The sequence below is a fragment of the Gallinula chloropus genome, assembly GCF_964237585.1.
Source record: "Gallinula chloropus genome assembly, chromosome: 1".
NCBI lineage: Eukaryota > Metazoa > Chordata > Aves > Gruiformes > Rallidae > Gallinula > Gallinula chloropus.
In genome coordinates this window covers 51,098,988-51,124,106 of record NC_140085.1, presented here as the reverse complement: position 1 = coordinate 51,124,106, position 25,119 = coordinate 51,098,988, and the positions used below count along the sequence as shown (strand labels likewise).

The following is a 25,119-nucleotide window of genomic DNA, read 5'->3' as shown; positions in this document are numbered from 1 at the left end:
ATAGATAGTGTCTTCTGTTATTTTAGTTGTTCTTTTCAAAATCATACTGATGCATTTTATTGTGTAAGCAGATGAGATATCAACAGCCATTGCAAGGCGAATTTAATATGTGTTGGGCTAAGCACATTAGGGGTATGCAGAGAATGTCATTTTTAAAAATATTGTCACTATCCAAAATACAGAAGAAGTATAAATAACCACACATGAACCCAAAATTATGAATACCAAAGAGAGTCAAACTCCTCATGTCTCTATTTGTTACAGGTGGGACAGTCCCTTGGTTGACCTGTTTTTCTCCAACCAGTATCTTCAGATCACAACTGCCGTGCCATCCACTTCAGTGTATGGGTTTGGTGAACATGAGCACCCGTCCTTCAAACACAGCATGGACTTTGTTACCTATGGCATGTTCAGCAGGGATCAGTCACCAACGGTAATTCCCTTCATGCAACACTTTGTCCTCACTTCTATCACCAGATGGAGATGGTGAGGTACAGTTTTGCTGAGGGCCTACCTCTCTCTGTATGGTAATGCTGCTAGTGCATATCCATGGCAAACACAGGAGGTCACAGGCTTTGCAGGTGTCATAATTTTTAATTGAATGACAAAACCATGACTCATTTGGAAGGGACTTTGAAACCTTTCATCAGAAGCTTTCTCACAGCGCAGTTGCTTTTCAGAAAAGAAGTAATTTTTTTTTTTTTTTTTTTTGTGCCAAGATCCTGGTTCAGGAAAGCATTTAATTTCATGCTGGATCAAATCTTGTTCATTCAAACAAGCTGGACCTCAGCAGGACTCACTAGATGTTTGGTTAAACTGGAGTCAGTGGTTGATGAGTCTATTTTAACTAGCAAAGTATTTCTTACCCATGCCATTTTGAAGGGTTTGGCAGAATATGGAGGGTTTAACTAAGAGAGGCCTATGAAAAGCACTGTGCTGAGGCAGAAAAAGATCATTCTTTTCTATCAATTTAACTTCACATCAGTTCAGATGAAAAAAAGTCTCCAACCTTTCACAACAAGTCTCTACCTATGAATGAATTTATGTCCTTGTCTTTGCATCTGTACCTAGCTGACAAAAATGGTGGAAAAAAATAGCAAAGTGAAGCCAAACTAATGTGCTGTTTATGTTTCAGTCATTTGCCAACCTCTACGGAGTTCACCCTTTCTATATGTGTGTAGAAGATGACTCCAATGCCCACGGTGTTCTTCTTCTGAACTCCAATGCACAAGGTAAAACGATACACAGGTACCCTACATGGGCTTCACACAGAAAGATGGTAATTAGGAAATGTAAAAACATGTTTTCCTGATTGCTCTTCAATGTGGTGGTACAAATAGGAGTGACTCTTCCATAACTGAGGCTTCAGGAATTACTATAAAGATTGCAAAGGGATTTCATTAGAATGACTGTTTAACAAGGTAAAGTATTTCCAGGGAAATGATACAATTAAGCTTTTTTGGAAAATAGATGCACGTATTGGGAAAAGAGAAGGCGGAAGAAATTTCCTCTGGGATTGGCATAACTGAATCAAATCAATTTAGGTTAGTCCTATATTCTGCCTGCGCAGAATAGTTGTGTGCGTTGCCATGGTCACCCTACGGTATTAATCCAGTGGTATAATTTCAGAAAAGGGGAATCTTCACTCAGTCTATAAAATCAGTTTCCTCTGGCAGGCAGTAACTTCCAGTAAGAAGATTAAAATAGCACAGAGGAACCCTAAACACAGGCTTGTGGTTCCTTTTCACGTAAATGAAGCTGAGACAAACGGATCTGTGCGATCTGCTCTCTGTGGGTTTCTGTGATTTGCTGCTGCGTAATGCCAAGCTGAAAGCTGAGAGCGCTGAAGCACTGGGCAGCTGCAAACCTACATGGGGGTCCTGTTTGCTCACCTGATCCTGCAAGGTGTTGGGTAGTGACTTGAATGTGTAGCCACATCTGCTTGGGGATACATTCATGCACAGAAGATCCCAGCATGCATGAATGTAGGATAGGATAGGATAGGATAGGATAGGATAGGATAGGATAGGATAGGATAGGATAGGATAGGATAGTTGGATGAGGGCTACTGTCATCTAGTCCAACTGCCTGACACATTCAGGGCTGACCAAAAGTTAAAGCCTGTTAGTAAGACATCCAAATGCCTCTTAAACACTGACAGGCTTGGGACATTGACCACCTCCCTAGGAAGCCTGTTCCAGTGTTTGACCACCCTCTTGGTAAACATATGTTTCCTAGTGTCAAGTCTGAACCGCCCCTGATGCAGCTTTGAACCATTCCTGCACATAGTACAGAGCCAGTTTGTACTGAGAAGCTGTTTTTTTTCCCTTCCAGACGTTACTCTGAGTCCAAACCCATCCCTGACTTTCCGCACTATTGGAGGGATCCTTGACTTCTATGTCTTCCTTGGCCCAACTCCCGAAAATGTGATTCAGCAATACACAGAGGTAAGTAGAAAAGTGGGTATGGCACACGGGGCAGTACCTTGTAACAAACTCCTGCTAGTATCTGATAGGACCAGCAGGTAGTGCAGCCAAGGCTTCGTCCTCATCTGTTCATACAAAGCTGCAGCTTCACATCCACGGGCAGCCTGGTGTGTTGCATCTGCAAACGCTCTGAGTGTAGCAGACTGGCTGGGCGTTCAACGTATGTCTCCAGCCTTTCCTGCAGCATTTCAGTGTTGAGAGCAGGAGTGCATTAAAGGGACATGATGATTAGAGAGAAATTTGTCCAAGCTTATTCTTCTCTGGGCCATGATAGTTTTACAATCTTCGCTACATGACCATCACTGTGTATTGACATTGTGGATGGAAAAAACAAGCCAGAATCACAGAATCATAGAATCTTTACAGTTGGAAAAGACTTTTCAAATCATCAAGTCTAACCATCAGTCCAATACCATCATGTCAACTAAACCATGTCCTGGAGTGCCATGTCTATGTGGTTTTTGAATACCTCCAGGGATGGTGACTGCACTCTGGGCAGCCTGTTCCAATGCCTGACCACTCTTTCAGTGAAGAAATTTTTTTTAATATCCAATCTAAACCTCCCCTGATGCAATTTGAGACCATTTCCTCTCATCCTATTGCTAGCTACTTGGGAGAAGAGACCAACCCCCAACTCACTACACTCTCAGGTAGTTGTGGAGAGCGTTAGGTCTCCCCTCAGCCTCCTCTTGTCCAGGCTAAACAACCCCATATCCTTCAGCTGCTCCTCATAAAACTTGCGCTCCAAACCCTTTACCAGCTTTGCTGCCCTTCTCTGAGCCTGCTCCAGCACCTCAGTGTCTGTCTTGTAGTGAGGGCACATTGGGAATGTTTGAGAACTTTTCATCTGCTGGACTTCAGGAATGTTGAATGAATTTTAAAAACTTTAAGCCTGTTTTTGCCAGTGGAAAGTCCTGTTGATTTTGGAGCTGTCAGCATGTTTTTTTACTCATGAAACCCCATGTAACTGCACTGGAGAGCATAGACATGACAAAAACATTCACTGCTGTCTCATAGAGACTTGCTTTCCAATAGCTCAATATTTTCCAAAGAACTGAGAGTACTTATGCATACATGTGGCTGTTTTGGGAGTGTACAAGGAATTTTCACCCAGTGAGGGACACCCAGAAAAAGGTAGCACATAACATGTTTTTCCTGATCACCAAAAGCCAGGTGATGCCTTAGCTGGACCCTAGCACAGAAAATTGCCTCAGAACCAAGCTTGGCGTGTAAAGAAACCAGCACCAAGCCTAAACAGTGTGGAGCAAAGCTGAGAAGTGGTATGTCACTGTGAGAAGGGGGATTCATGCATACACACCCTGAGTATTAAGCCCTAAGCTGAGATGCTAGGCAGCCTGAGGCAGGCTCACCCAGACCTGGGCAGCTAAAGCTCCCAATGAGGTGTGCATGTGTTCTGCCTCAACCTCCGCTGCCCCACCAAGGGGACTGAGCTCTGGTTTTCAGCAAACAATTTGTTTTTCCTGGCTTTTTAAAGCTTCCATGTCCTCCGCTTGCCTCTGCAAGAGGAGCAGAAATATGGTTTGGATTGAAGGGAAAAGAGGATTTAGCTCAGAAGGAAAGCATTGCTGCCTTCTGTTTCATGTAATGGAAAGCAGAAGCAGCCTTGATGTTTTGGGAAGGCTTGAGGTCTCCCCAGGGTGGTGGGCTCTGCTAGACCTTCCTATTCCAAGCAAAGTTTCAAGTGGTTCTTTCCCAGAGAGGTGGGAGGTCCCAGGGTGGGAGCGAGTGCTCTGTTGCTGGAGAGGATTCCAGCTCCTTCCGCACATCCTCCCCACCAGCCACCTCTGAACCCGATGCCACAGACCAATCAGTAAAATGGGTTTTGAACTTCCACATTGGCAATCAAACAAACCAACCAAACAAAAAAACACAGAGAGAAAGTAGAACGACTCCCCTGATAGCCACAGCTGTGATCCCCGTGATGAAAGCACCCGTATCAGGGGATTCACGGCGGCAGCGAAGTAGAGATTAGAGCCATCCCCATTTCTTTTCAAAGTCTTTTGCTGGTGTTTGAAGGCAGCATTTCTGTGGCTTAGCAGGTGGCCAGCAGCTGAAAATAAAATGAGAGAGTTCTCACTCCCCAGCTGATGGGTACTGGCAGCTCCCTTTCCACCCCTGCCTCTCTGGAAATGGAGCTGGAGCAAAGAAAACAAGGTAAAGGGGAGCTGGTGGGTGTCTCCTAACTAGACAGGTCACATGCCAGGACAAAAAAATCCCCTGTTCTGTATTCTTGGAGCTTGCACTCAGCTCTCTAGGGAATCTTAAAGAATGCACGGTAGCAATTTCACAGTGAAATAATAACTTCTTCGGTAAACATCCTGAAATTCCTGGATTGCAAATGTTACAATTACCATATTATTAGTCTCTAGGGTAATGGTTTGGCTTTTGTGTACAAGAGATGTGGGAAGGTGAAGGAGACAGAAAAGACTTTATTTTTCAATTGTGTTTTCTGTCACACTGAGGGGACTCTCCTGCACGGACATTGTCATGCCCCAGGGAAGGAGAGGGTAGAAAAGCACAGAGTGACTGATGTCTGCAAGGCACCGCTCAGCAGCATCACTCAGCTCTCTGGGCTGTTTGCATGGGTCTCCTCTGGGACGTGGTGTTTTGGCCTGTAGGCTAACCTGGTGGGGCCAAGCAGCCCTGTTCCAACAAGCTCCTGCGGAGAGTAGCACCCAACTCCCACCTGCACAAGCCCTTACAGCACAGGGCTATTTGCAGGGACCACCCATGGCATCCTTTCTGGGGTGGCCCCAGTGGTGTAGCAGGGTGTCCGGGTGCTAGCGCGGTGCATGGCCACTGAAAGCAAGGGAGCTGTGTCGATACCAAAGTGTTCCACACCTTTCTCAAACATCAGCCTTCAATGCCACTTCATGACCTGGACAAACACCTGGCCCCACTGTGCTTGTTTCTGTGAAAGATTTAGGAACCCAGCTTTCGGTGCTTTTATGCAGTTCCCTCCAAACTAGTGAGTTAGAACACCTTTGTAATGAAGCTCTTTACTGAGTCTCTGGAGCACACCTTTCCCCTTGCACCTCTCCAGGTAGCTGCCAGCACCTAGGGGTGGTCATGGGCTCTTCCTCAGACCCACTGCTCTGTGGTCAGCTGAGGGCAGCTGGGCTGCGGCCAGGAGTGGGCTCCTTGCGTGGTGATCTGGGGTGATTGTGGTTGCACTTCCAGGGCCACCAGCCTCTCTGTACATTCTTGGGGCCAGGACAGGTGACAGAGAAAGACGTGGTGGCCCCAGGTCCCAGCCTGGCCCAGGCTAATCTGCTTTAAGTGGGCTCCAAGGGCAATGCAGAGAGCAGGAAGGGAGAAGAGGGCTGAACGCTGGTGCCTCCTGCTGTGTCTTGTACAGAGCAGAGGTGGGCTGTAGGACACACTCTTCCAGTGGCACCACAGCGATATGGCAGGGACAGCAGCCATGTGCTGGGCATTATGTGATGGGAAGGAGAAATCTCCATCCTGATTCTTCAGTTCCCTCTGGCCCCCAAGCCCGGCCATGAGGATCGTTGCTCCTGGCACATCAGAGGCAGTCCTGCCATGGCTATATATATGTTTGACAGTACTCACACTTTACTCCCACTACAGAAGAGGTCCGGTGTGTGGAACAGTTACATAACACAAATCTCACTTCTTATGGCAAACGCCTCGGTGTGCCAGAGGATGGGGAAAAGCAGTAACAGGCCACAGAGCTCAACCACTGAGCTGAGCCTAACTGAGGCTCTACAGCCAGACCTAATACCAGACCACCATTGCCAAGTCTGCTGGTGGCTTTTCAGGACAAAGTAACTGTCGGTGGCAGTAGCATATGAGATCCATAACAAGACACTCAAGAAAGTTACTGGTCAACAAATGGACATTTAAGAGCTGTTGGGTGGACTGAGGGTCATGAATTTATTTTGTCACAAATTATCTCATGATGAGTTTTAAGGGAGCATACTGCATGTCTCCTAATTCTATTTTGAGAGCAAATTGCTGGTTTACTTCCTCCTTATGGAACCACAGGATAGTTCTAGGTGGAAGGGATCTCAGGAGTTCTCTAGTCCAGCCTCCTATCTATGAAGTAACATGGGCAATGGCTAGCACCTTCAGTTTATCACAGATTATTCAGTGAGAGTCTTGCAGTTGTGTTCATGGGTCTCCCAAGAAAGACTAAGTAGCTGATAAGATCAGCAAAGATCAAGGTTTGAAGGAACTGGTGTTGCAAGTCCTTAACATTTTTAGACTCCTGAGGTGGTGGTCATCTTCTTAATGGTTTAGCAGTTGCAGGGCCTTTCTTCTTGCTTTCCTAAAACAAAGTTCAGCTTCTGTGCAGTGACCTTCTCTGATTGAAGCTTACCCACCCTTTCTGCTACTGCTTAGGTGCCCACAGAACTCACCTGCCTGCCTCAGCCACAGGGGATGAGCTGGAGAGAGATATTTGGGCCATAGGAGCGGCTACATATTTTAGCCATTGTGTGACTGTCCAACCCCAGTATTCCTACACCTAAATCCACAGCACTACCCCACTTGGATTTTTATAGTTTCCTCCTACAGCTCTTCTTTAAAGTTTACACAAGCATGAGTAATTTTTTATAGCTAATCAGGGTGAAAGTTTAGCAGCCTTTTGTGTTGAGCCCCTGTACCTGTGTTGCTGAATGTCACAGCTCTTTTGTGAGCATGGGAAATAGCATATCTCTCTGTGGCCTCTGTGATATACAGGGAATAACTTCTCAGCCATCCTTCTCGCATCAAAATCTTTGGCTATAGTGTTAATAGAATAGGATCCTTACTTATCATACAGCATTTATAGGTGAGTTGATATCTTTGATTCTTACAGTAATAATGTTACTCGTCTGATAACCCAACACAGGGAAAATGAATACAGATCACCAACCACCTCCTTGGGCACAGGTTTTGGCTGTTTGATGCACATATTTTCACTGACGTTTGTTCTTACTGCAGAATGCTTCCAGGGTGCCTCCCAGATTCCTCAGCTCTCAGGTGCATCTGAAAACAAGTTTAAAAAAAATTACATAATGCAAAGTTATGCAAACCTGGAAAAAACTAACAGTGAATTTATTCAACAACACCAGGAGTTATTTAAGAACCAAGTGCAGGAGGAGTTGTGGTACAGAAAATAAGATTATTTTTTTTTCTTCTCTGCTTCTGCACTACTGTATCTTCCCCCTTTTTTTTTTTCTCAGTTTGGATACCCCATATGTTTGCTGTTTCTCCATTTCTCATGTTTTCCTCCCTCGGTTCCCCCGCCATACCTCATTTACCTTTTCTGATTCTATGGGAGTCAATTTTGCCAAGCAGGCTCTCTCTGTCTACTGCATTTTATAATCATTTGTATGCAGAATGCAATCTATATGAATTAACTAGGTCCTAAATATATATCAAATCCAACATGAGTTTTCAGGTTTGCAAAATTACATCCCTGCCTCTGCTGATCCATCTGCAAGTAGGTACCATATGTCAGTTACTTTATCAGGAAGCTTCAGGGGGATCCATTAGAGAGAGTCCACAGCATAATTAGAAAAAAGAACATTTGTTTTCCCAGCTGCCCTGTTTTCATCCTTTCTCTTCAAATGTTCTGCTGATTTCAATTAAGCTCACCATAGATGCACCAACCTGGTGAACCTGGGGAACTAATTGCTTTAAGACTTAATATCTTGCTTGCAAGGTGGGTTTTCTTCAGTTCATTCAGCTGTAATCCCAAACTCCTTAAGGGATGCTGTCATGAAATACTGCCTTGCTGTGGGGCAGCTCTGCAGTCCACAGATGAGACAGCGCCGTCAGGTAAGGGTGAGCAGTGGAGCCTCAGCAAACCCCAGCGTTAGGGACATGCCCTTTGGAAAGGACCCTGGCCAGCATGCTGGTGGCCACAGCTCCACCTCCAGTCCCACCAGGGTCCTTCCAGGTGCTCAGTAACACATGGAGGCAGAAAGTTTTGAACCACATTGTATTGTCCTGGGCTGTCCACCCCTCTCAGCTGGGAGTGACCCAGGGTGTCTCAGGACACAGAGAATTAAGTCCAGTGATTCCCAGTGCCTCTGCACAGGCTGGTCTCCCCTGCAGTGGTTTTGTTCCCCAGGCAGCTTGGAGAGAGGCAGTGGCACACTCCTCACTGTGGTGCTGGATGCAGTGCCACGTTGACATCCTGCCAGGGCACTGGACTCTGTGTCCAGTGGTAGGATTAGTATTTCTGGTTTTCCCTTTTCTCTTGCCCAAGGGGAGAAGCCTGTGCACAAAACATTTTATTTCATTAGGGAGTTCTTTTGTTCTGGTCTGTCTTTTTAACCTTGTTTGTCGAGGTCACTCTCTGCTTACAGTAGAGAAAGCAAGGGCAAAATGTGCATCTGCTTTAGAAGCACAAAGTGGTGGGCATGTTCATGGAGCTCATCTTGAAGCCTCAGCTTGGCTACAACAAGCTCTGCTGCCTCCTCAGATGAATTTATCCTTAATAGAGTGAGTGCAGTTGTGACAGAGAAACAGACTTCTTTCCCTGAGGCTTGCTGTGCTTTGCTGGACACCTTGGTGCCTGCTCACAAGGTACATAGGAGGTTGTCCTGAGCTATTGCACCCCATTCAGCTCCCCACCGGAAACCCCAGCAGAGCTCAAAGGATGGTGGTCTGTGGCATCAGGCACATCTGCACAAGCTGGAAATAACTAATGACACATATAAGCAGACCAGATTGCACCAGGCTGGCAGCAATATGTCACTGCCCAACTGGCTGGCCCCAGCATGGGACACTGGGACAGACCCTGTTTGTCCAGGGTCTCTCCTGGCAAGGGTGCAGTGGCATGTGGTGAAGGCTAAGTGCAGCTGCATTAGGAGCATGCTGCTGATAGCTGCTCTTGCTTCATCTGAAGGACTTAGACTCCAGATAAGGTAAGGGTTGAGTCACACAGAATGGTAGGGGTTGGAAGAGACCTCTTACTAACCCCCCTGCCAGAGGCAGGATCACCTAGAGCAGGTTGCACAGGACAGTGTCCAGGCAGGTTTTAAATGTCTCCAGAGGAGACTCCACAACCTCTCTGGGCAGCCTGTTTCTAGGCTCTGTCACCCTCACAGTAAAAAGTTGCTCCTCATGTTTAGGTAGAGCTTCCTGTGTTCAAGTTTATACCCACTGCCTCTTGTTCTGTCACTGGCCCCATCCTCCTGAGAACCACCCCTCACATATTTATAGGCATTGATAAGGTGTCCCCTCAGTCTTCTCTTCTCTAGGCTCACAAGTCCAAAGTCCCTCAGCCTAGCTTTGTAAGAGAAATGTTCTAGTCTCCTAATCATCTTTGTAGCTCCTTTTTGTACTCTCTCCAGTAGCTCCCTGTCCTTCTTGAGCCGTGGAGCCCAGAACTGCTCCAGTGTTGAGGAGGGTGATGAGGGTTAAATCCAGTGGAATAGAACAAGTAGCAGGTGTGACAGGGCAGCTCTGCTACTCAGCTGGAGCATCCCTCCTGGAGGGACTCAAGCTGTTAACCTCACTAGTTGTTCTGGCCACCTCCTGCTTTTTCTTAGGTGAGAGAGCAGCACCCCAACAAGCAAAAGCACACTGTGCAGCCAAAGCTGTAATGCTTCATGCTTAAAGCTCACCTCTCTGTCCGTGAGCCATTCTCATTTGCAAGCAATTTAACCCAGGTGTTCCCTCAGCTCAGGCACATTCAAATTTTGGCTTCTCCCACCTCTGTCCAGCATCTGCTTCTCTGGTGCTGGTTTGCAGATCTCACCAGCTCTAGCATCCATGACATATTTTAGAACAACTTCAAGTTCAGCATTGCTTTCCCAGGTCAGACTCCCATAGGAAGACGTGCCTTTATGCACTGTGATGCCTGGAGAGCTTAGCAACACAATTGATGCAGAGTGCCGGGGGTGCCTCCTTTTATTTAATTGAAGGAGATGGGATTTAGCTGCCAATATACAAGTTTTGTTCTTTTTCAGTTCTTAGCATAATTACCTAAGTGTGGAGAGATCCACAGGGCAACAAGGGAGGAACAGGGAACAGTCATTTAGCCAAAGGGAGTCAGTAGATCCAAGTGATTAATAAGTCATGGGTGCTTACTAGCTACTTGATTTTAATGTGTTGCCTGCAAGGGTGTTAGAAATACTGAACAAAGGCTAATTTCATGGGATCTAACTCTTAAAAACTAGAGTAAGATTTTCAGAAGATGTCCCCCAGAAAACATCAGTGTGTACTAATGATCTCAGCTTATTTCTGGAACAGGCACACTGTGGTTGCTGCTTGTCCCAGGTTGCCAGAACAGCTTTCACCGGGGGAAGCAGAGCAGGATGCCTCGCTCCCCTGTGCTCTCAATTGAGTTTCCTCATGCAATTTACAGCTGGATTATGTGGAGTCAGTGGAAATCAAATATTTATAAAATCATATTTAACTCATTACCTCATGTATCAGTTCAGAATTTTGGGATCAAACAGTGACTCTGACCTTGGAGTGGCTTGTCAATGCCTGGCAACACAATGCTGTGGGCCAGCAATAATAGCAGTCAGTCATAAGTAACTGAATTTCATCAGGGTGGTGTGTAAATATAATTAAAACTTCAGAGAGCTCAAATAAATATCAGACTCTTGATGAGTTAGTTCAGCTGGATGTTGCAAGGGGTATTAGCAAAGCCAATGCTGTGTAGCATCAGAGATTTGCCTGCTGTTGGCCGCAGGGTTTGTGGTCTTGGCACGGGTCAGGCGGTGTGAGGCTCCATGCTAGGTTTCTGCTGGCGTGCTCTGTGTGAGTGAAGGCACGTGCTGCTGTGTGGTGGCTGACACCTCAGCAAGACCCTCATTTAATGTTAGTCTGGGATTTATACACCACGTCTTCTCACTGGAGTCTTCTTACAAATGATGCTCAGTGTGGCTGTTGGATAGACCCTCTGCTCAGGCCAAGGCTCCACCAGGAGAAGTGCTTTATTGAAGCTAAGTGAACTGTACAGTGAACCACCCTGAGAAAGGAAAGGGCATTTCATGGGGGTGTGATACCAATGCACTGATGTTCATGGATTAAATTAGCTGGGAGCCTCTTCTGGTGTTTCACAATAACTTTTCTCTCCAAAATTTTCATCTTCCCCTTCAAACTTCTGTATTCCTCATTCCTGCTGTAGGCCATTGGACGCCCACACATGCCTGCCTACTGGTCTCTGGGATTTCAGCTCTCCCGATGGGGTTATAGCAGCCTTGATGTCATAAAGGAAACTGTTGATCGCATGCACCACTACAACATCCCATACGTAAGTGGGACTTTTTCATGGTCTATGCTAATTTTACGATCCAAAGTGGGATGAATAAAATTATAATAGAGGAAAAGTGATTATCCTACAAAGAGAACTGTAGAATAAAGGGATGTTCTTAATCTTATGTAGCATGTAATACCTTTATAATGCTTAAAATACATTTCAAGTAGGCTTTGAACATGAGGTTTAAGTGCTGCTCTTGGCTGCGTAGCAGATGATTCTGGCAGGGATTTACTGTTGCACTGTATGAGGTGCTAGCATTTTGAAAATAAATTATGGTGCTTCTGACGCATATCACTGCCAAGCAGTTGCTAAACTAGGACTTCTACATTTCCATTTTGTCCATTGCTATCACCTAAGTTTATAGAGGCTGAATTTGACCTGGCAATTATTTACAATTGTTATGGCTAACCTCTTAGGTTTCACTTCATACATTAGTTACCTTTTAGAAATACAGTGGCATACACTCACATTTTCTGTATCAAATACTTCGGTCATAGAATCATAGAATAGTTTGGGTTGGAAAAGACCTTTAAAAGTTATCTGGTCCAACCCCCCTGCAATGAGCAGGGACATGTTCAACTATATCAGGTTGCTCAGCGCCCCATCCATCTTGATGGTGAATGTTTCCAGGGATGGGGTCTCTTCCATATTTCTGGACAACCTGTTCCAGTGTTTCACCACCCTTATCAGAAAATATTTCCTCATTATATCTAGTCTGAATCTACTCCCTTTTAGTTTAAAACATCACAACAGGTCCTACTAAGACGTCTGTCCCCATCTTTCTTATAAGCCTCCCTCATACAATGGAAGGCTGCAATAAGGTCTCCCCGGAGCCTTCTCTCCTCCAGGCTGAACAAGCCCAACTGTCTCAGCCTGTCTTCATTGGAGAGGTGCTCCAGCCCTCTGAGCATCTTCATGGCCCTCCTCTAGACTTTCTCCAACAGCTCCATGTCCTTTCTGCGCGGAGGACTCCAGAGATGAATGCAATACTTCTGTAATGTTTACTTTCAAATCGCTTAGGATGTCCAACATTTTGATATTGACTACATGGATCGTCGCCTGGACTTCACCTATGATAAAGTGAATTATGCAGGTCTGCCAGAGTACCTCCAACAGCTGAAGAAGGAAGGAATGCACAATGTCGTGATTCTGGTAAAGTAACAGCGTTGCTAATTATTTCTCTGTTTATAAGAACTGTTTGCAGCCTAGTGTGTGTAGCAGTATTTAGGTGTTAACACATGCTATTGTAGCAGATTTTCCATTTTTGTCATTTGTTGAGAAGAGCTGAAGAACAATTTCTCTCAGGTTTCATATGTAAATGTGCTGCATTCGTCAGATATCTGTGTACCGGCACCATCCCTATTCCATAACACTGGTTCTCTTTCACATTTCCCCACTCAGTTATGAAAAATTTTTCCCCTGTTCAGTGCTGAGCTGAGATAGGATTGCTTTAGTGTAATTCTTTTCCAGAAAAAGAAAAAAATGAGTTTAATACACACATAGTAGAATAGTGGGGAAAAAAAATCTACCCATAATCACTCTGGAGAGCAAATAGCTACAGTTAATGATGCCTTATATTTATTCTTAATCTAAATTCGTGTACGAGGAATTTTCTTGCATGAAAATTGGTGGAAAAACATGTTGAACCTGAAAACAAAACTAACATATGACCCAATGAACTAATTTGGGCAGAGGACAAAATTGGACAATTCCGTCTTCCCCTGTCTATTTTTTACAACAAAGATAGCTGCTCCTCTCCAGCACGTTCCCATACAGGACCTTGTACTGAAATTACCTGTTCTCACAGTAACTAAGTGAGTGCCAATGATGGCGAGGAAACCGGTGGCCAGAATTAAAGACAAGACCTCTAATCATAGAATCACAGAATGGTCTGGGTTGGAAGGGACCCCAAAGATCATAGTGTTCTGACCCTCCTGCCACAGGCAGGGCCACCAACCGCCAGGCCTGGATCTACACAAGGTTGCCCAGGGCCCCATCCAACCTGGCCTTGAACACCTCCAGGGATGGGGCATCCACCACCTCTCTGGGCAGCCTGTTCCAGCACCTCACCGCTCTCTTTGTAAAGAACTTCCCCCTAATATCCAATCTAAACCTTCCCTCCTTCAGCTTTAGTCCATTCCCCCTTGTCCTACCCTTTTAAAAAGTTGATTCCCCTCCTGTTTATATGCTCCCTTCAGGTACTGGAAGGCTGCAGTTAGGTCTTCCCGCAGCCTTCTCTTCTCTAGGCTGAACAAGCCCAGCTCCCTCTGCCTCTCATGGTAGGGGAGGTGCTCCAGCCCTCCAATCATCTTCTTGGCCCTAAGACCTGGCCCAGCACAGGCTGGGGCAGCCACACCACCTGGGAAGAGTCAGGGTTGGGAAGCTCAGGAGTGGTGAGAACTGGAGCAGCATGCACGGGTGTGAAACATTGCCACAGAAAAAAAGAGAGACATGACAATTTGTTCTCCATAACCACTAAGGACAGGATAAGAAGAAAAGTGCTTTAAATTGCAGCAGAAGAGGTTTAAGGTAGATGTTAAGATAAAGCTGCCTGTCTGCAAGGCGAGCTGAGCAGGGGGCTGGCTGCACGGGGCCAGGGGTTCCTCCCTGAGAGGGTGTTGGAAACAATTCTGACAGCTGCATCCATCTCTTGTCCTCCTACTTTCTTTCCTGATGTACTTACTCAAACAAGCATATTCTCCCTCAGCTTTTTTTTGCTGGCCTAAACGAGCTGAAGTATTTTGCTCTCTTTTTTTTCTCAGTTGAGGTCTTCAGATCTCACTGTAGCAGCTCTCCTTTGCATGTGCCCCAGTTTGAATGCATTTACCCATGTAGCAGATAACTGGATTTCACAGTGGTACAGCCAGGAGCCCCAGCAGGGTTTGGAGAATGGCAGGAATATTTCCTTCATTCTGCTAAAAATGGCTCATTTGGCAAAGCCCTGCATCACCTTTACCTGCGTTATTTTGGTAGTTCATACTTGTAAGGAGACCAGTTAATCCAGCTGACTTAAGCATGGACAGGCCACTGATGTCTGGGCCCTAAGCTGATCCAGTTCTTTTAAAATAAGGGTCACATTCCTCATCTTTTCATGGGGGTCCTGCCAAAGCCTTGTGGGAGGAGAAATTGATTAGCAGACTCCTTAATTGTGGGACAGTTACTCTTTCACTTGTGCTGGTGTGTCGGATGTTTTCTGGAGTCAAGATAACTGAGACCTACTGCCATTTCCTCATCCAAAGATCACTTTATCTTGTTGAACAGATAGAAGTGCCTCCCTGTCCTTGTTTTTTTCTTCCACAATTTGTTGTAAAGTTTAACATATGACTAAGGATGGAGTAGTCAGCACCACAGGTACTCATAACAGTGTTTCATTTTTAAATTCCAGTTGCAAGGTTAGCTGTTCTTCAGTCTACTGCTTTTTTTTTTGGGGGGGGGGGAGATGGGGGGGGTGGGGTAGGGGTTTTTTTTGCATTTTCTTTAAAAATACCTGCCATATCTTCACTTTTTTTGTACTATAATTGCATTTGCTGCTAGGAATCTCAAATCCATACAGTCCAAGTGATCAACTACATGTTGATAATGGAAATATCAGCATATATAGTGAGTGCTGTTTGCCAACAATTTCCTCTCAAAGATACATTTCCATGAAGGTCCCCATTCTTCTGCAGCTGTAAATCATGAGAAGCTCTAGGGTGCAGCAGTGAAAACCATTTCCATCAGTGGAGGTCCAAGGCACAGAGTTTAAATGGTTACAGATTTCTAAATCACTCTGATGGAGAGCAACTTCAAAACCAAAATAGTCCAAAATTAACTGGATACATCACTGTAAATAACTAACCAAGCAGCAGATGAGCACATGTGCTAGACTGAGTGCTCTTCCCAGCTCTTAGGCAGTTTAGACTCCCTGTATCCTCAATACTGCTCAAAAAAATTACCTAATCCCTTAGAGCTGTAGCGTTAAACACTGCCTGCCTATTTATTGGTTTGTCTCAAAATAGTTCAGGAGACATGAATGCTTCAGCAAAATACTGTGAGTTTGGAGTAGTTCTTTCCATGCACACTCTAGCCCTTCAGTAAATACATGGTAGTCACTTCTTTTTGGTCAAGATTAGGATGCCTCTGGTTGTTTTGTGCTTGCTACAGGCCATCAGTCACGGTTTAGCGGGTCAGCTACATTGTCTTTTTACTTGTGAGTTTAACTTTGCTAGCATTTTTAAAGCCCTTTTAGTTTCTCAGATTGCACATGCTAGAGCAGTGCAAGGAGTTGTGGGTATATGAATCTAAATTCAGCTCTGAGGCAGATACAAGGAATAGAACAAGAGTTCTCAACTCACGCAATGAGCTAGGGGGAATCCAGGTAGGAAGCCCTTCTTTCCTCCTTCTCTAACCAGTAACTTAACACTGTTATCTCCACTAGTTCTTTAGGTAAGCTTGTGAAAAAGAACAAAAGCTGATCCAGTCTGTCCATTTTTTAAGAGCTAATGGGAAGTATAGATTGCACTGGTAGAGAAGTTTTCTATTTGCACTTCACTACAGTTGCTGGTATTTCTGTCCAGTGCTGACTGTTAGTGTTCTTTAGTGGTGTAGAGCATTCTCGTAAGTTGAGTTAGGAGCTAGAACAGTATGAAGTGTTTCAATCCCAAGCCATGCTAACTGCAATCAAGGCAAATGTAATCCAGTTTGATACCAAAAGAACAATTTTCTATTTAGATTCCACTTGGGTGGTGACAATGAGAGAGTTCCCCAAGTGCAGCAGATTGTTACCTCCCTCATGATGATTTCAGGAAATGTGTTCTGGTTGCAGTCACTTAGTGACATGTAAAACCTCTAGTAAATGCTTTTGGGTAGAGATGAGATGAGTCCACCTCATCTCAGAACACTGTGGTCACAAAGAAAAGATCCTAACAGCCAGCAATATTAATGCTGGTATCCTGCCTGATGATGGGATGCTGGATTTGGTTGTGCCACCACTGCTGAGGTGGCTGGTGCCTTTCACCATCAGGACAACAAGAAGTCCTGTCCCCAAGCTTGCATCAAATGCTGAGAGCCCTCTGTGCTTATGGTCACCTCGATAGTTGTGTGGCCCTTTACTGGTGTCTCTAAATGGAGTCCTTCCACACTTGTCTCTCCTGATCCCTTTCAGAGGCCACCTCCATTTAGGGGAAATTTTGTCTAAGAATGTCAGTACTTGGTCATCATTATTGTGCTGAATAATGTGGATGCTTCAGCTGAGTCAGAACAAATATATTCTTTAGAAACAAAGAAGTTCTAAAAGTCACAATGACTACAATGTAAAATGATAAGCATTATTACTGAAGAGGAGCTTTAATGAAAGACCTTGTACACCTTCCAGTAAATCACACTAAAAATAGAAACAGCTGGAAATGACATGAGTGACAAATTACTTAAAAGTCAATAGCAACACACTCATGATTCAAAATAATGCTGGATAGCTCTACAGCTAAGAGCTGTAGAGGCTAAAATTTCCAGAGGTGAGTTTTTGTGGATGTGCGTCAAAAATCTGTATTTGGGGTCATAGGTGGAAGTGCATCAGTCTGGATAAGTGCCCCCAGGTCTCAGGACAGTAAGTTGGAGTTAAGGATGTTCAGCACTGACTCTCCAAGAGCTGTTGCAAAGATGAGTTAGGGAAGACTTAACAGACATGAACTTACTCCCCCTCAAACAACCTGTAAACGAATGGGAGGGTTTTGTTCTTTTTAGAATGGTGCTAAACCGGCATAATATATTAGATTTATGCACTGGAATAACCTTTCAGCTAAAGGAAACCAGAAGTTTGGATTAGCAGTAGCTAATTAAGCTGACTTCTTCTAGCCTTGAAGTCCCTTGAGAGACATCTTTTCCACAATTATAAGATTGTTATTGCAGATGGACATTTTTCTCTTTTCTGAAGCTGAACTATTAAACAAGTTAAAAATATAATGGACATTTATACTCCTTATGGAGTTGCTGTAGATAGGTAAAGTTGAACAGAATTTTGCACTTAAGGTAGGGATTTAGCAGGTGCTTTTGTTTTTGAGACATGGAAGAATATACTTTCCTCACCAGGGCTATAGCTATCAGAGGGCTTACAAGTAATTCAGGCAATTAATGTAGGTATTAAAATGAGCTTCAAAACACACCTTTAAATAAATTTACCATTTGGGATCAGATTATTTTTGTTCTTAAGAAGCTTATTAGACTTCTATGACGTTTTAATTAAATTTCACTTAAATTATTGCACAAGCAATAATTGAACGGAAGAATTGTTCTAGTGATGTGGTTTTTTCCCTTAAGTAGGACCTGAGGGAATAGCATTTACTGAAGGAAAAGTAAAAAATTGCCTTATTCTAAAACAGCTGCAATCACGCAGAGTCATAGGGTTGGAAGGGACCTGAAGAGATCATTGAGTCCAACCCCCTAATCTTCCTCTGGTCTGAGTAACACAAAGCAGAGGGGTGCTCCCCACTAGGGACATATTGCAAAGAACACTTATCTCCTTTTAGTCCCAGTTGACTGCTGAGCAGAGTTGAATAGTATCTCTTCATTCACTGACATCTCACAGTATTCCTAACTTTATTACCTACTGGCATAGTGGGCCACCATCATCCCCAGGAGCAGATTAACATCTTGTTGAACTTCTTGACTACCGATGGCCATCTTGGGGCAGAGAAGCTGTTGGTGTCAATGCCATTGGCAGCAGTGGAAGGTGGTGACCGTCCCAAGCAGTGAAAGCAGCAGCAAGGATAAGATGTGGAGTGTAAAATGCTGTAGTCTTCATGCCTGAGGAGAACAGAGATGTATGGTCCAACAGGCATGCATGAGTTGGGTTATTCTGCACCAAACTGGCATAAAACACCAAATACACATTGGATCTGAAGAGAAGGCTAAGGAGGTCCTTTTGAGATTGGATGTATCCCAACTTCAAGTCCCCTGAGAAGTTTTATTTATTCCAGCATTGAGTTGCTGATGTTGAAGCAGCTGGAATAAAGATTGCCTTGGAGGAAACCCAGAGGTGTCCAAGTGTGGGAATGCCCAGCATGGCACCCCATTCTGCCAAGCAGAGAGCTCAGCAAGGGAAAAGTAAAATCCAATGGCCCTCTAAAATAATTTGAACGTAGAATGTCTCATAAAAAAAATAATCATGAAAGATTTAATAATTTCACATCACTTTTGCTTTATACAAGAAATGCCACATATCTTTAATGATTTTCCCTAAATTATTATGTGCTCTCAACTCTTATTAAATTTTAATGCTGTTTTCTTCCAATATTGTTGTAATCTGTATTAAGGACATAATCCTCTAAAATATACAAATAGAAAAGTAATTGCTACCTTTGGGATTTCAATAATGGAAGTGTAATCGCTGTTTTCAGGACCCTTTCATAACTAAGGATGAAGAACCAGGCACTTACAGGCCTTATGACCTCGGACAGGAAATGGGAGTCTGGATAAACAACTCTGATGGCATAACTCCTGCAGTTGGGAAGGTTGGTTTGTTAAATTGTCTCATGCATTTAGCCTAGTGCTGCTTCAGAGTGACAAAGCAGCCGTGCAACAGAAACAAGAAAATAACCAGTCGTTATACCTGTGAACTTTAGGCCTGGCCTCCCGGAGACTCCGTGTTTCCTGACTACACCAACCCCAGGACTGCTGAGTGGTGGAGTCAGTTGTGTCTGGAGTTTAAGGATGTCCTTGACTACGATGGGATCTGGATTGTACGTCTCATTATATTTTCTCTCCCTTCTTTTAAAAAAAGAAAATGAGGCTTTTAACGTGGGTCTTACTCTTTTTATGAAAGGACATGAATGAACCATCCAATTTCTTAAGAGGCCAGTATCCTGGATGTGCTGATAATGAAATCAATAATCCTCCTTACATTCCTAGTAAGTAAAGTTTCCTTGAATCTTTTTTTTTTTTTTAAATCCTGGACATGCTATTTCTTAGAACAAAATTCTATCCCTCATTTTCCATCTTTCCCTGCCTGTTCTGTGCATTCAGTCATGTATTTGTTTGAGACTCCATTGGATTGGCTTTGGTGGAGTAACAAACATGAGCCATGTTCCTCTCTCACTGGGACTGCCATGTAGCAAGACTAGAAAAATGGCCTTCCCTGCTGCTCTCTGTGTAACTGGTCTGTGTCAGAGAAAGGGCAAGACACCAGTGCACTGTAACTCATCTACAGATTCATGGCAGGGGTAACCCTGTTGCCTTACTTACACTACTAGTCCCATGGATAGGCAGTCTCTGCCTTTTCCACAAACCACGACAAGGAAGGTGGCATCTCCCTGATGCTTTAATTCAATATTTTTTTCTTTCTTTAGGTAAGAAATTTTCATTGCCTTATTAGAAATGGGCTCAAAAGAAGTTTTGAAATGGGCTGAAAAGTTTTTAAAATGTCCAAGCCTATGGGAGAATTAATGACATGCTCATTCTCCCACAGGAAGACATGAGTACTTACACTTAGTACCAGTGGTCCTGGCAATTAACCCAAGCCAATATTTCCCCAGGAAAGCCCTTCTGCCTGAACAACACTAATATGTAGCAGAAAGTTGATACATAAGTGAGTTATTGACAGTGAAGTATTGGAAATGTCTCTTTTCCCTTCAGGCTGTTGTACTGTCATGTGAATTCTTAATTTGATTTATTAAATCTCATTTCACTCCCAATAGAATAGAACCATAAACATCACAAAAGCATGACAAAATATTATAAAAAGATTGTAAAATATTGAAAAAAGAAGCAGAGATTTTAATTATGATTTTGGTGTTTGCTCTCTTTGTGGGGAAACTGCTGATTCTAACTGTTGTATACTGGCCCCCTGGATCTTGTCATTGACCAAAGCCCAGGAAGTGGTAAGACGTTTCCACCTTTGCCTTAAGCTGCCTCCATTTGGTCAGCATTCAGAGGTGCAAAAAAAGGTGTGAGCTTTTGGGGAAGAAGGCCCAAATAGCAGAACCCCCTTCACACTTGCAAATACAGGATTGAAGAATGGGCCCATGAAGAGCTGTGAAGCTGAGCTTTGCAACATGTAGCACTGAAGCCTGAGCCGTTATGGAATAATAGATATCTATGTGACATGTAGAGACAATGAGGGGTGCTGAAGAGAAATGTGTTTTGAGCCAAGTTTCTCTGTCTGACTTGTCCCTTCTCATGCAAGGATGCACCTACTTCTGCTTGTGACTCTCAGTGCTACTGCAGACAGAGGCCTAAGACAGTTCTTACAAAGTGTAGGGGATTTGTTTTCCACCAGTGCTGATAGGCTTACTTTTATATTCCACAATCATGCCAACACTGCGTGTACCCTTGGCTGCCCAGCCTCCTGACTGGTGTAGGCATGGCCTAAGCTGCTTAGTCCAACAAGACGTTAGGACCTTCCTGGGGTTGGAGGGGTTTTGGGGGCCTCATCATTTTTTTGGGTGCCTCTGCAAGCCCTAATCTCAGTGCCTCAGGCTTTCTGTCAACGCAGCCTTTGGCCTCATTATGTAAATTATAACCACGATTACACGCAACTGTGGTTTGAACTTCTAAAACCAGATGTCCTTCAAATCAATTTTATATAAAACACTTTATACTGAAGATTGGTATGCAATTGTAAAATAATCAGTATTACTGAGGCAGAATACAAGATGTTCAGCATAAGAATGAGGCATGAAAATATGGCTGGTGGCAGCATTTTCTTTCATATCCCACCTTAATTTTAATCATTAAGTGCCACTGGGACGATAAGTGAGACTTTCCCCGGAACCTTAGTGTCATCTTTAAAGCCACATCAGTCATAGTTACTTGGAAATTGCCCATAAATTATTTCTGATGCTGATAAGCCACATCAAACCCAAACACAAAGATTCCAGCTGTGGTGGCACAGCAGAGCAGTGAGGCCAGAGGGGCAGGGGGAGGGTGTCGGGTACAGAGAAATGTACTTTGTAGCAGTGAACTGCAAACATAGAGTAAAGTGTGATTGGGCAGTGCTATTGCTTGTTCACGGAGGAGCATCACAATAGTGTGTGTGATTTGAGAATCTCCTTTTTTTTTTTTGAGAGGATTTTATAATATTTTTGGCTCCATCTCTAAAAAAATTAAATTCATTGTATAAACCGAGCTATCTTACCTGCCCAATTTCTGCTGAACTTCACATGGCATTTTTATAGAGGTTACCTATGGAGGATGAGAATCACATTTTCTCCACCAAATGGGCTTTGCCAGCATCTCCTTAATATGGGATCAAAGACCAGACAGCAGCTGTGCAGCCAATTTATGCCTCATATTGCTTCCCCTTGGCTCAGCCAAACCAGCGCTGCGCCAGCAACATCAGGGCTACTCCTGACTATTACTGAAAGCAAAAAGCTACTGCTGCCTCTGCTGCCTGTGACCTGCTGATAGAAAGAGTTACTGGATAATCCACTCGCGTGTGAATATGCCCATTATAATCTGTCCTTGCTCGCTTCTGTGCTGCGTATCGGGCCATTGCAGCTGACACCCTGTGGACTGATGGACCTCATGCTTTTTCCCTCCCCTGCATGTCTCCAGACACTCCCCACTCATCACCCACAACGCTGCTTGGGGCTATGCCATTACTCCTGCTGTCTTTTAGTCCCAGATGCCTCAAGGGAAGAGAGGAGTCAGAGTTCATTTTAGATGCGAATTTTGCCGTGGTAGGGCAGAGTTGTGTTGCCTGCGTACATCTGCAGCTGAGCGACACGCAAACCAAGGTCTCGAGATTCCACACAGCCATATAAGTTCCCTGGGTGTCTGAATTTCTGATTGTTTTTTCTTTTCTTGCAACATTTTTGCTCTTAACTAAAATTTGTCACTCTGTAAAAGAACATGTGGGCGTATTCTTAATTCGGCAATGCAGAAATTTTCTTCTCTGGCTATTGCCTACTGAATACAGGATATCTGTACAGATGTTTTGAATTATTGGACATTAAACTCGAAATTAGCAGTTTGCTCAGTTCTCTCATCCTCTTGAAGACACATTTGCCTGTCTGCAAGCAGGTATTCATGTCTGCATGCTAACCTCCAATCAGCGCAGCTCCGGCACTTCAGCTTTTTCTCTTCCCTTCAGTGTTTTCACCCCTAAATGAGGATATGAAGAGATTTAAACTGTGATCTATATATTTATACAGTGTTTTGTATCATTCTCAGGCATCTCTGATCGTTCCCTGTCAGAAAAGACACTGTGCCCTGACTCCAAGACTTACCTCGGAGAGCATTACAACACACATTCTCTCTTTGGCTGGTCACAGACAGAACCAACTTTCCAGTAAGTTTTCTAAGTATTTCTAAGCAGATTTCAGGTGATTGAAAAACATTTTAAAAGCCACTGATGTTACCTGGAGAGACAGGATCTAATAAGAAACAGCCCCATGCTTCATTTTAGTATTTGTCATTTAGCAAGAAGTTTCAAGAAAAGCGAACCTTGGAAGAGGAAACAGAATCTTTCCCAATTTTGCTTTTCTTCTCTAAAATCAGGATCTACTCGTAGGGCTCAACTCTTCAGCTGCTGCTGTTGTGTATGTAGAGCAAGAAGTTCCTGTGTGGTCTGTGGGGCTGCTCAGGTGCAGCTGCTGCAGAAGCAGTCTTTTGCACAGGGATTTTTTCCATCCCTTTGTTACCATGGCCCAAGCAGAGGAGCTTCTATCACTGCTGGTGAAGGTTCTGAACTGCACAGTTTCCCCGGCTCCTTCTGGAATCGCTTCCAGCTCCCAGCAGGCAGTATTTTGCATTTTGGCTTGGGGCTCAGCTTGTCCAGGAGGACAGAGCTGCATTGCAGCACACTTGCTGTCGGCTACTGTAAAACTCATTTTGCAGCTGGGAAGCACTCAAAACTAGCTGACGCAGGCAGGCTGTTGCTGAGAGAGGCTAGGGTGACAGTGGAAAGCTAGCTGTTGGATTAAATCAAACAGGCAAAGCTTTTCCAGCAGAGACTGAAGTAAGACACGAGTAAGTTTAATACCACAACGTGAGCACCAAAGCAGGGGGCCTTGTGCAGGCTCATTTCAGTATTTAGCACCCATTTTCAGCAGTTGTGCTGTGATAGCATGCAGAGGGGACAGCTAAGGGAGCCTGCTTACACTGGTGATGCACTTGTAAGGCTGTGAACCTTCCCTGTTCCCCTGCAGCACTTGCTTCCAGGGCTTCTTCCAAAAGAAACACGTATTTTGCTTAGCCTAATGTAGGGTGTCCTTCAAGACCAGAGAACACCACCAACAGAGGTGGGTTTCACCACAGACCTGGGAAACTAGGATGAAGAATCACAGAATTGTAGGGGTTGGAAGGGACCTAGAGAGATCATCAGGTCCAAGCCCCCTGCCAGAGCAAGGAAAGAAATTTTCATACACAATAATTTGGGTTTCTCAAACACTTTCTTTCCAATGCTGGTTGTTTCCCTTTCTGCATTCGCTCTTCATAAATAATACACTAAATTAAATTACTGACAGGAATATTTAGCAAGCCAGCATCAATTGCAGGATATTGGCTGAAAATGAATGACAAGTTTGTAATTGTATAAAAAACAATTCTAAGAATTATTCCAATGCAGCCAAAGAATAGGAAATGTGTCACCTGACCCTGTGTCAAATGGCTTCAATTTGGATACATCAACTAGCAGCAATCAAGTTGTGCATAGCTTAATGCCAAGGGTTATTTGTACATGATATTCTGTATATAATTTCAATCAACAAATACATTTGACAATATTAGGACCTGTTTGGCAATGATTCACAGTAGACTGAAATTTATTCAATAAATTACTTGTTACACATTGTTTATGCAGCTCTGGGTCATAGTTGAATTGATCCAATATTGCCCTCATTAGCACCTGCATTGGCAAATGGAGCCAAAGACTTGTGCTGCACAGCCAGAGGAGAGGACTTGTGCTCAGACATCCTTGAAATGCCTTCAAAATGCTATTTATAAAAAGCACGTGGAGTTTTGTGCAGTTATTTGGCCCAGCAGTGCACCTACAACCCAGAACCAGCAGGTCCTGCATGGTTCAAGGATTGCATCTCTTGCTGCGTATGGCCCATTAGGTTAATATGTTTAGACTTGCATGGAAGCTGGTGTTGGTTGGCTGGTTTTTTTTTGGTTTTGTTTCGGTTTGTTTTTTACTTTGGAAACAAATGTTGAAGCATTTTCAAGGCTCTTGTGCCATTCCAGAACTGATGCCACACATCAGCCATTATGACTACGGATGAAAGAGCTCTTGATCAAATTTCATTAAGGAAAGGGGGAAGGAGGTGGACGGTGAACAACGTGATTAATATTTCACGCTAGGATTTCCCAGAGAATCTAAGTTGTGTTTCCCAAATCTTATTAAAGCAGAGCTGAATTTGAGTTCCTGCAGCGTGTGTATCATATTGCAATGTGTAGTTACGTACAGAG

General features: G+C 44.0%; 1 protein-coding gene across 1 annotated transcript in view; it reads left to right on the top strand.

Moving 5' to 3' along the window:
* Window positions 1-25,119, top strand: part of LOC311189576 (sucrase-isomaltase, intestinal-like) — a gene marked incomplete at both ends in the record, with an annotated part of 61,658 nt that overhangs the window by 14,592 nt on the left and 21,947 nt on the right. The window contains 9 exons of the mRNA XM_084261257.1: window positions 265-433; window positions 1,136-1,232; window positions 2,335-2,447; window positions 11,605-11,730; window positions 12,757-12,888; window positions 19,110-19,223; window positions 19,335-19,451; window positions 19,535-19,619; window positions 22,882-22,999. Of these exons, the coding sequence (XP_084117383.1) occupies window positions 265-433; window positions 1,136-1,232; window positions 2,335-2,447; window positions 11,605-11,730; window positions 12,757-12,888; window positions 19,110-19,223; window positions 19,335-19,451; window positions 19,535-19,619; window positions 22,882-22,999 (1,071 nt within the window). The remainder of the gene's footprint in view (window positions 1-264; window positions 434-1,135; window positions 1,233-2,334; window positions 2,448-11,604; window positions 11,731-12,756; window positions 12,889-19,109; window positions 19,224-19,334; window positions 19,452-19,534; window positions 19,620-22,881; window positions 23,000-25,119) is intronic.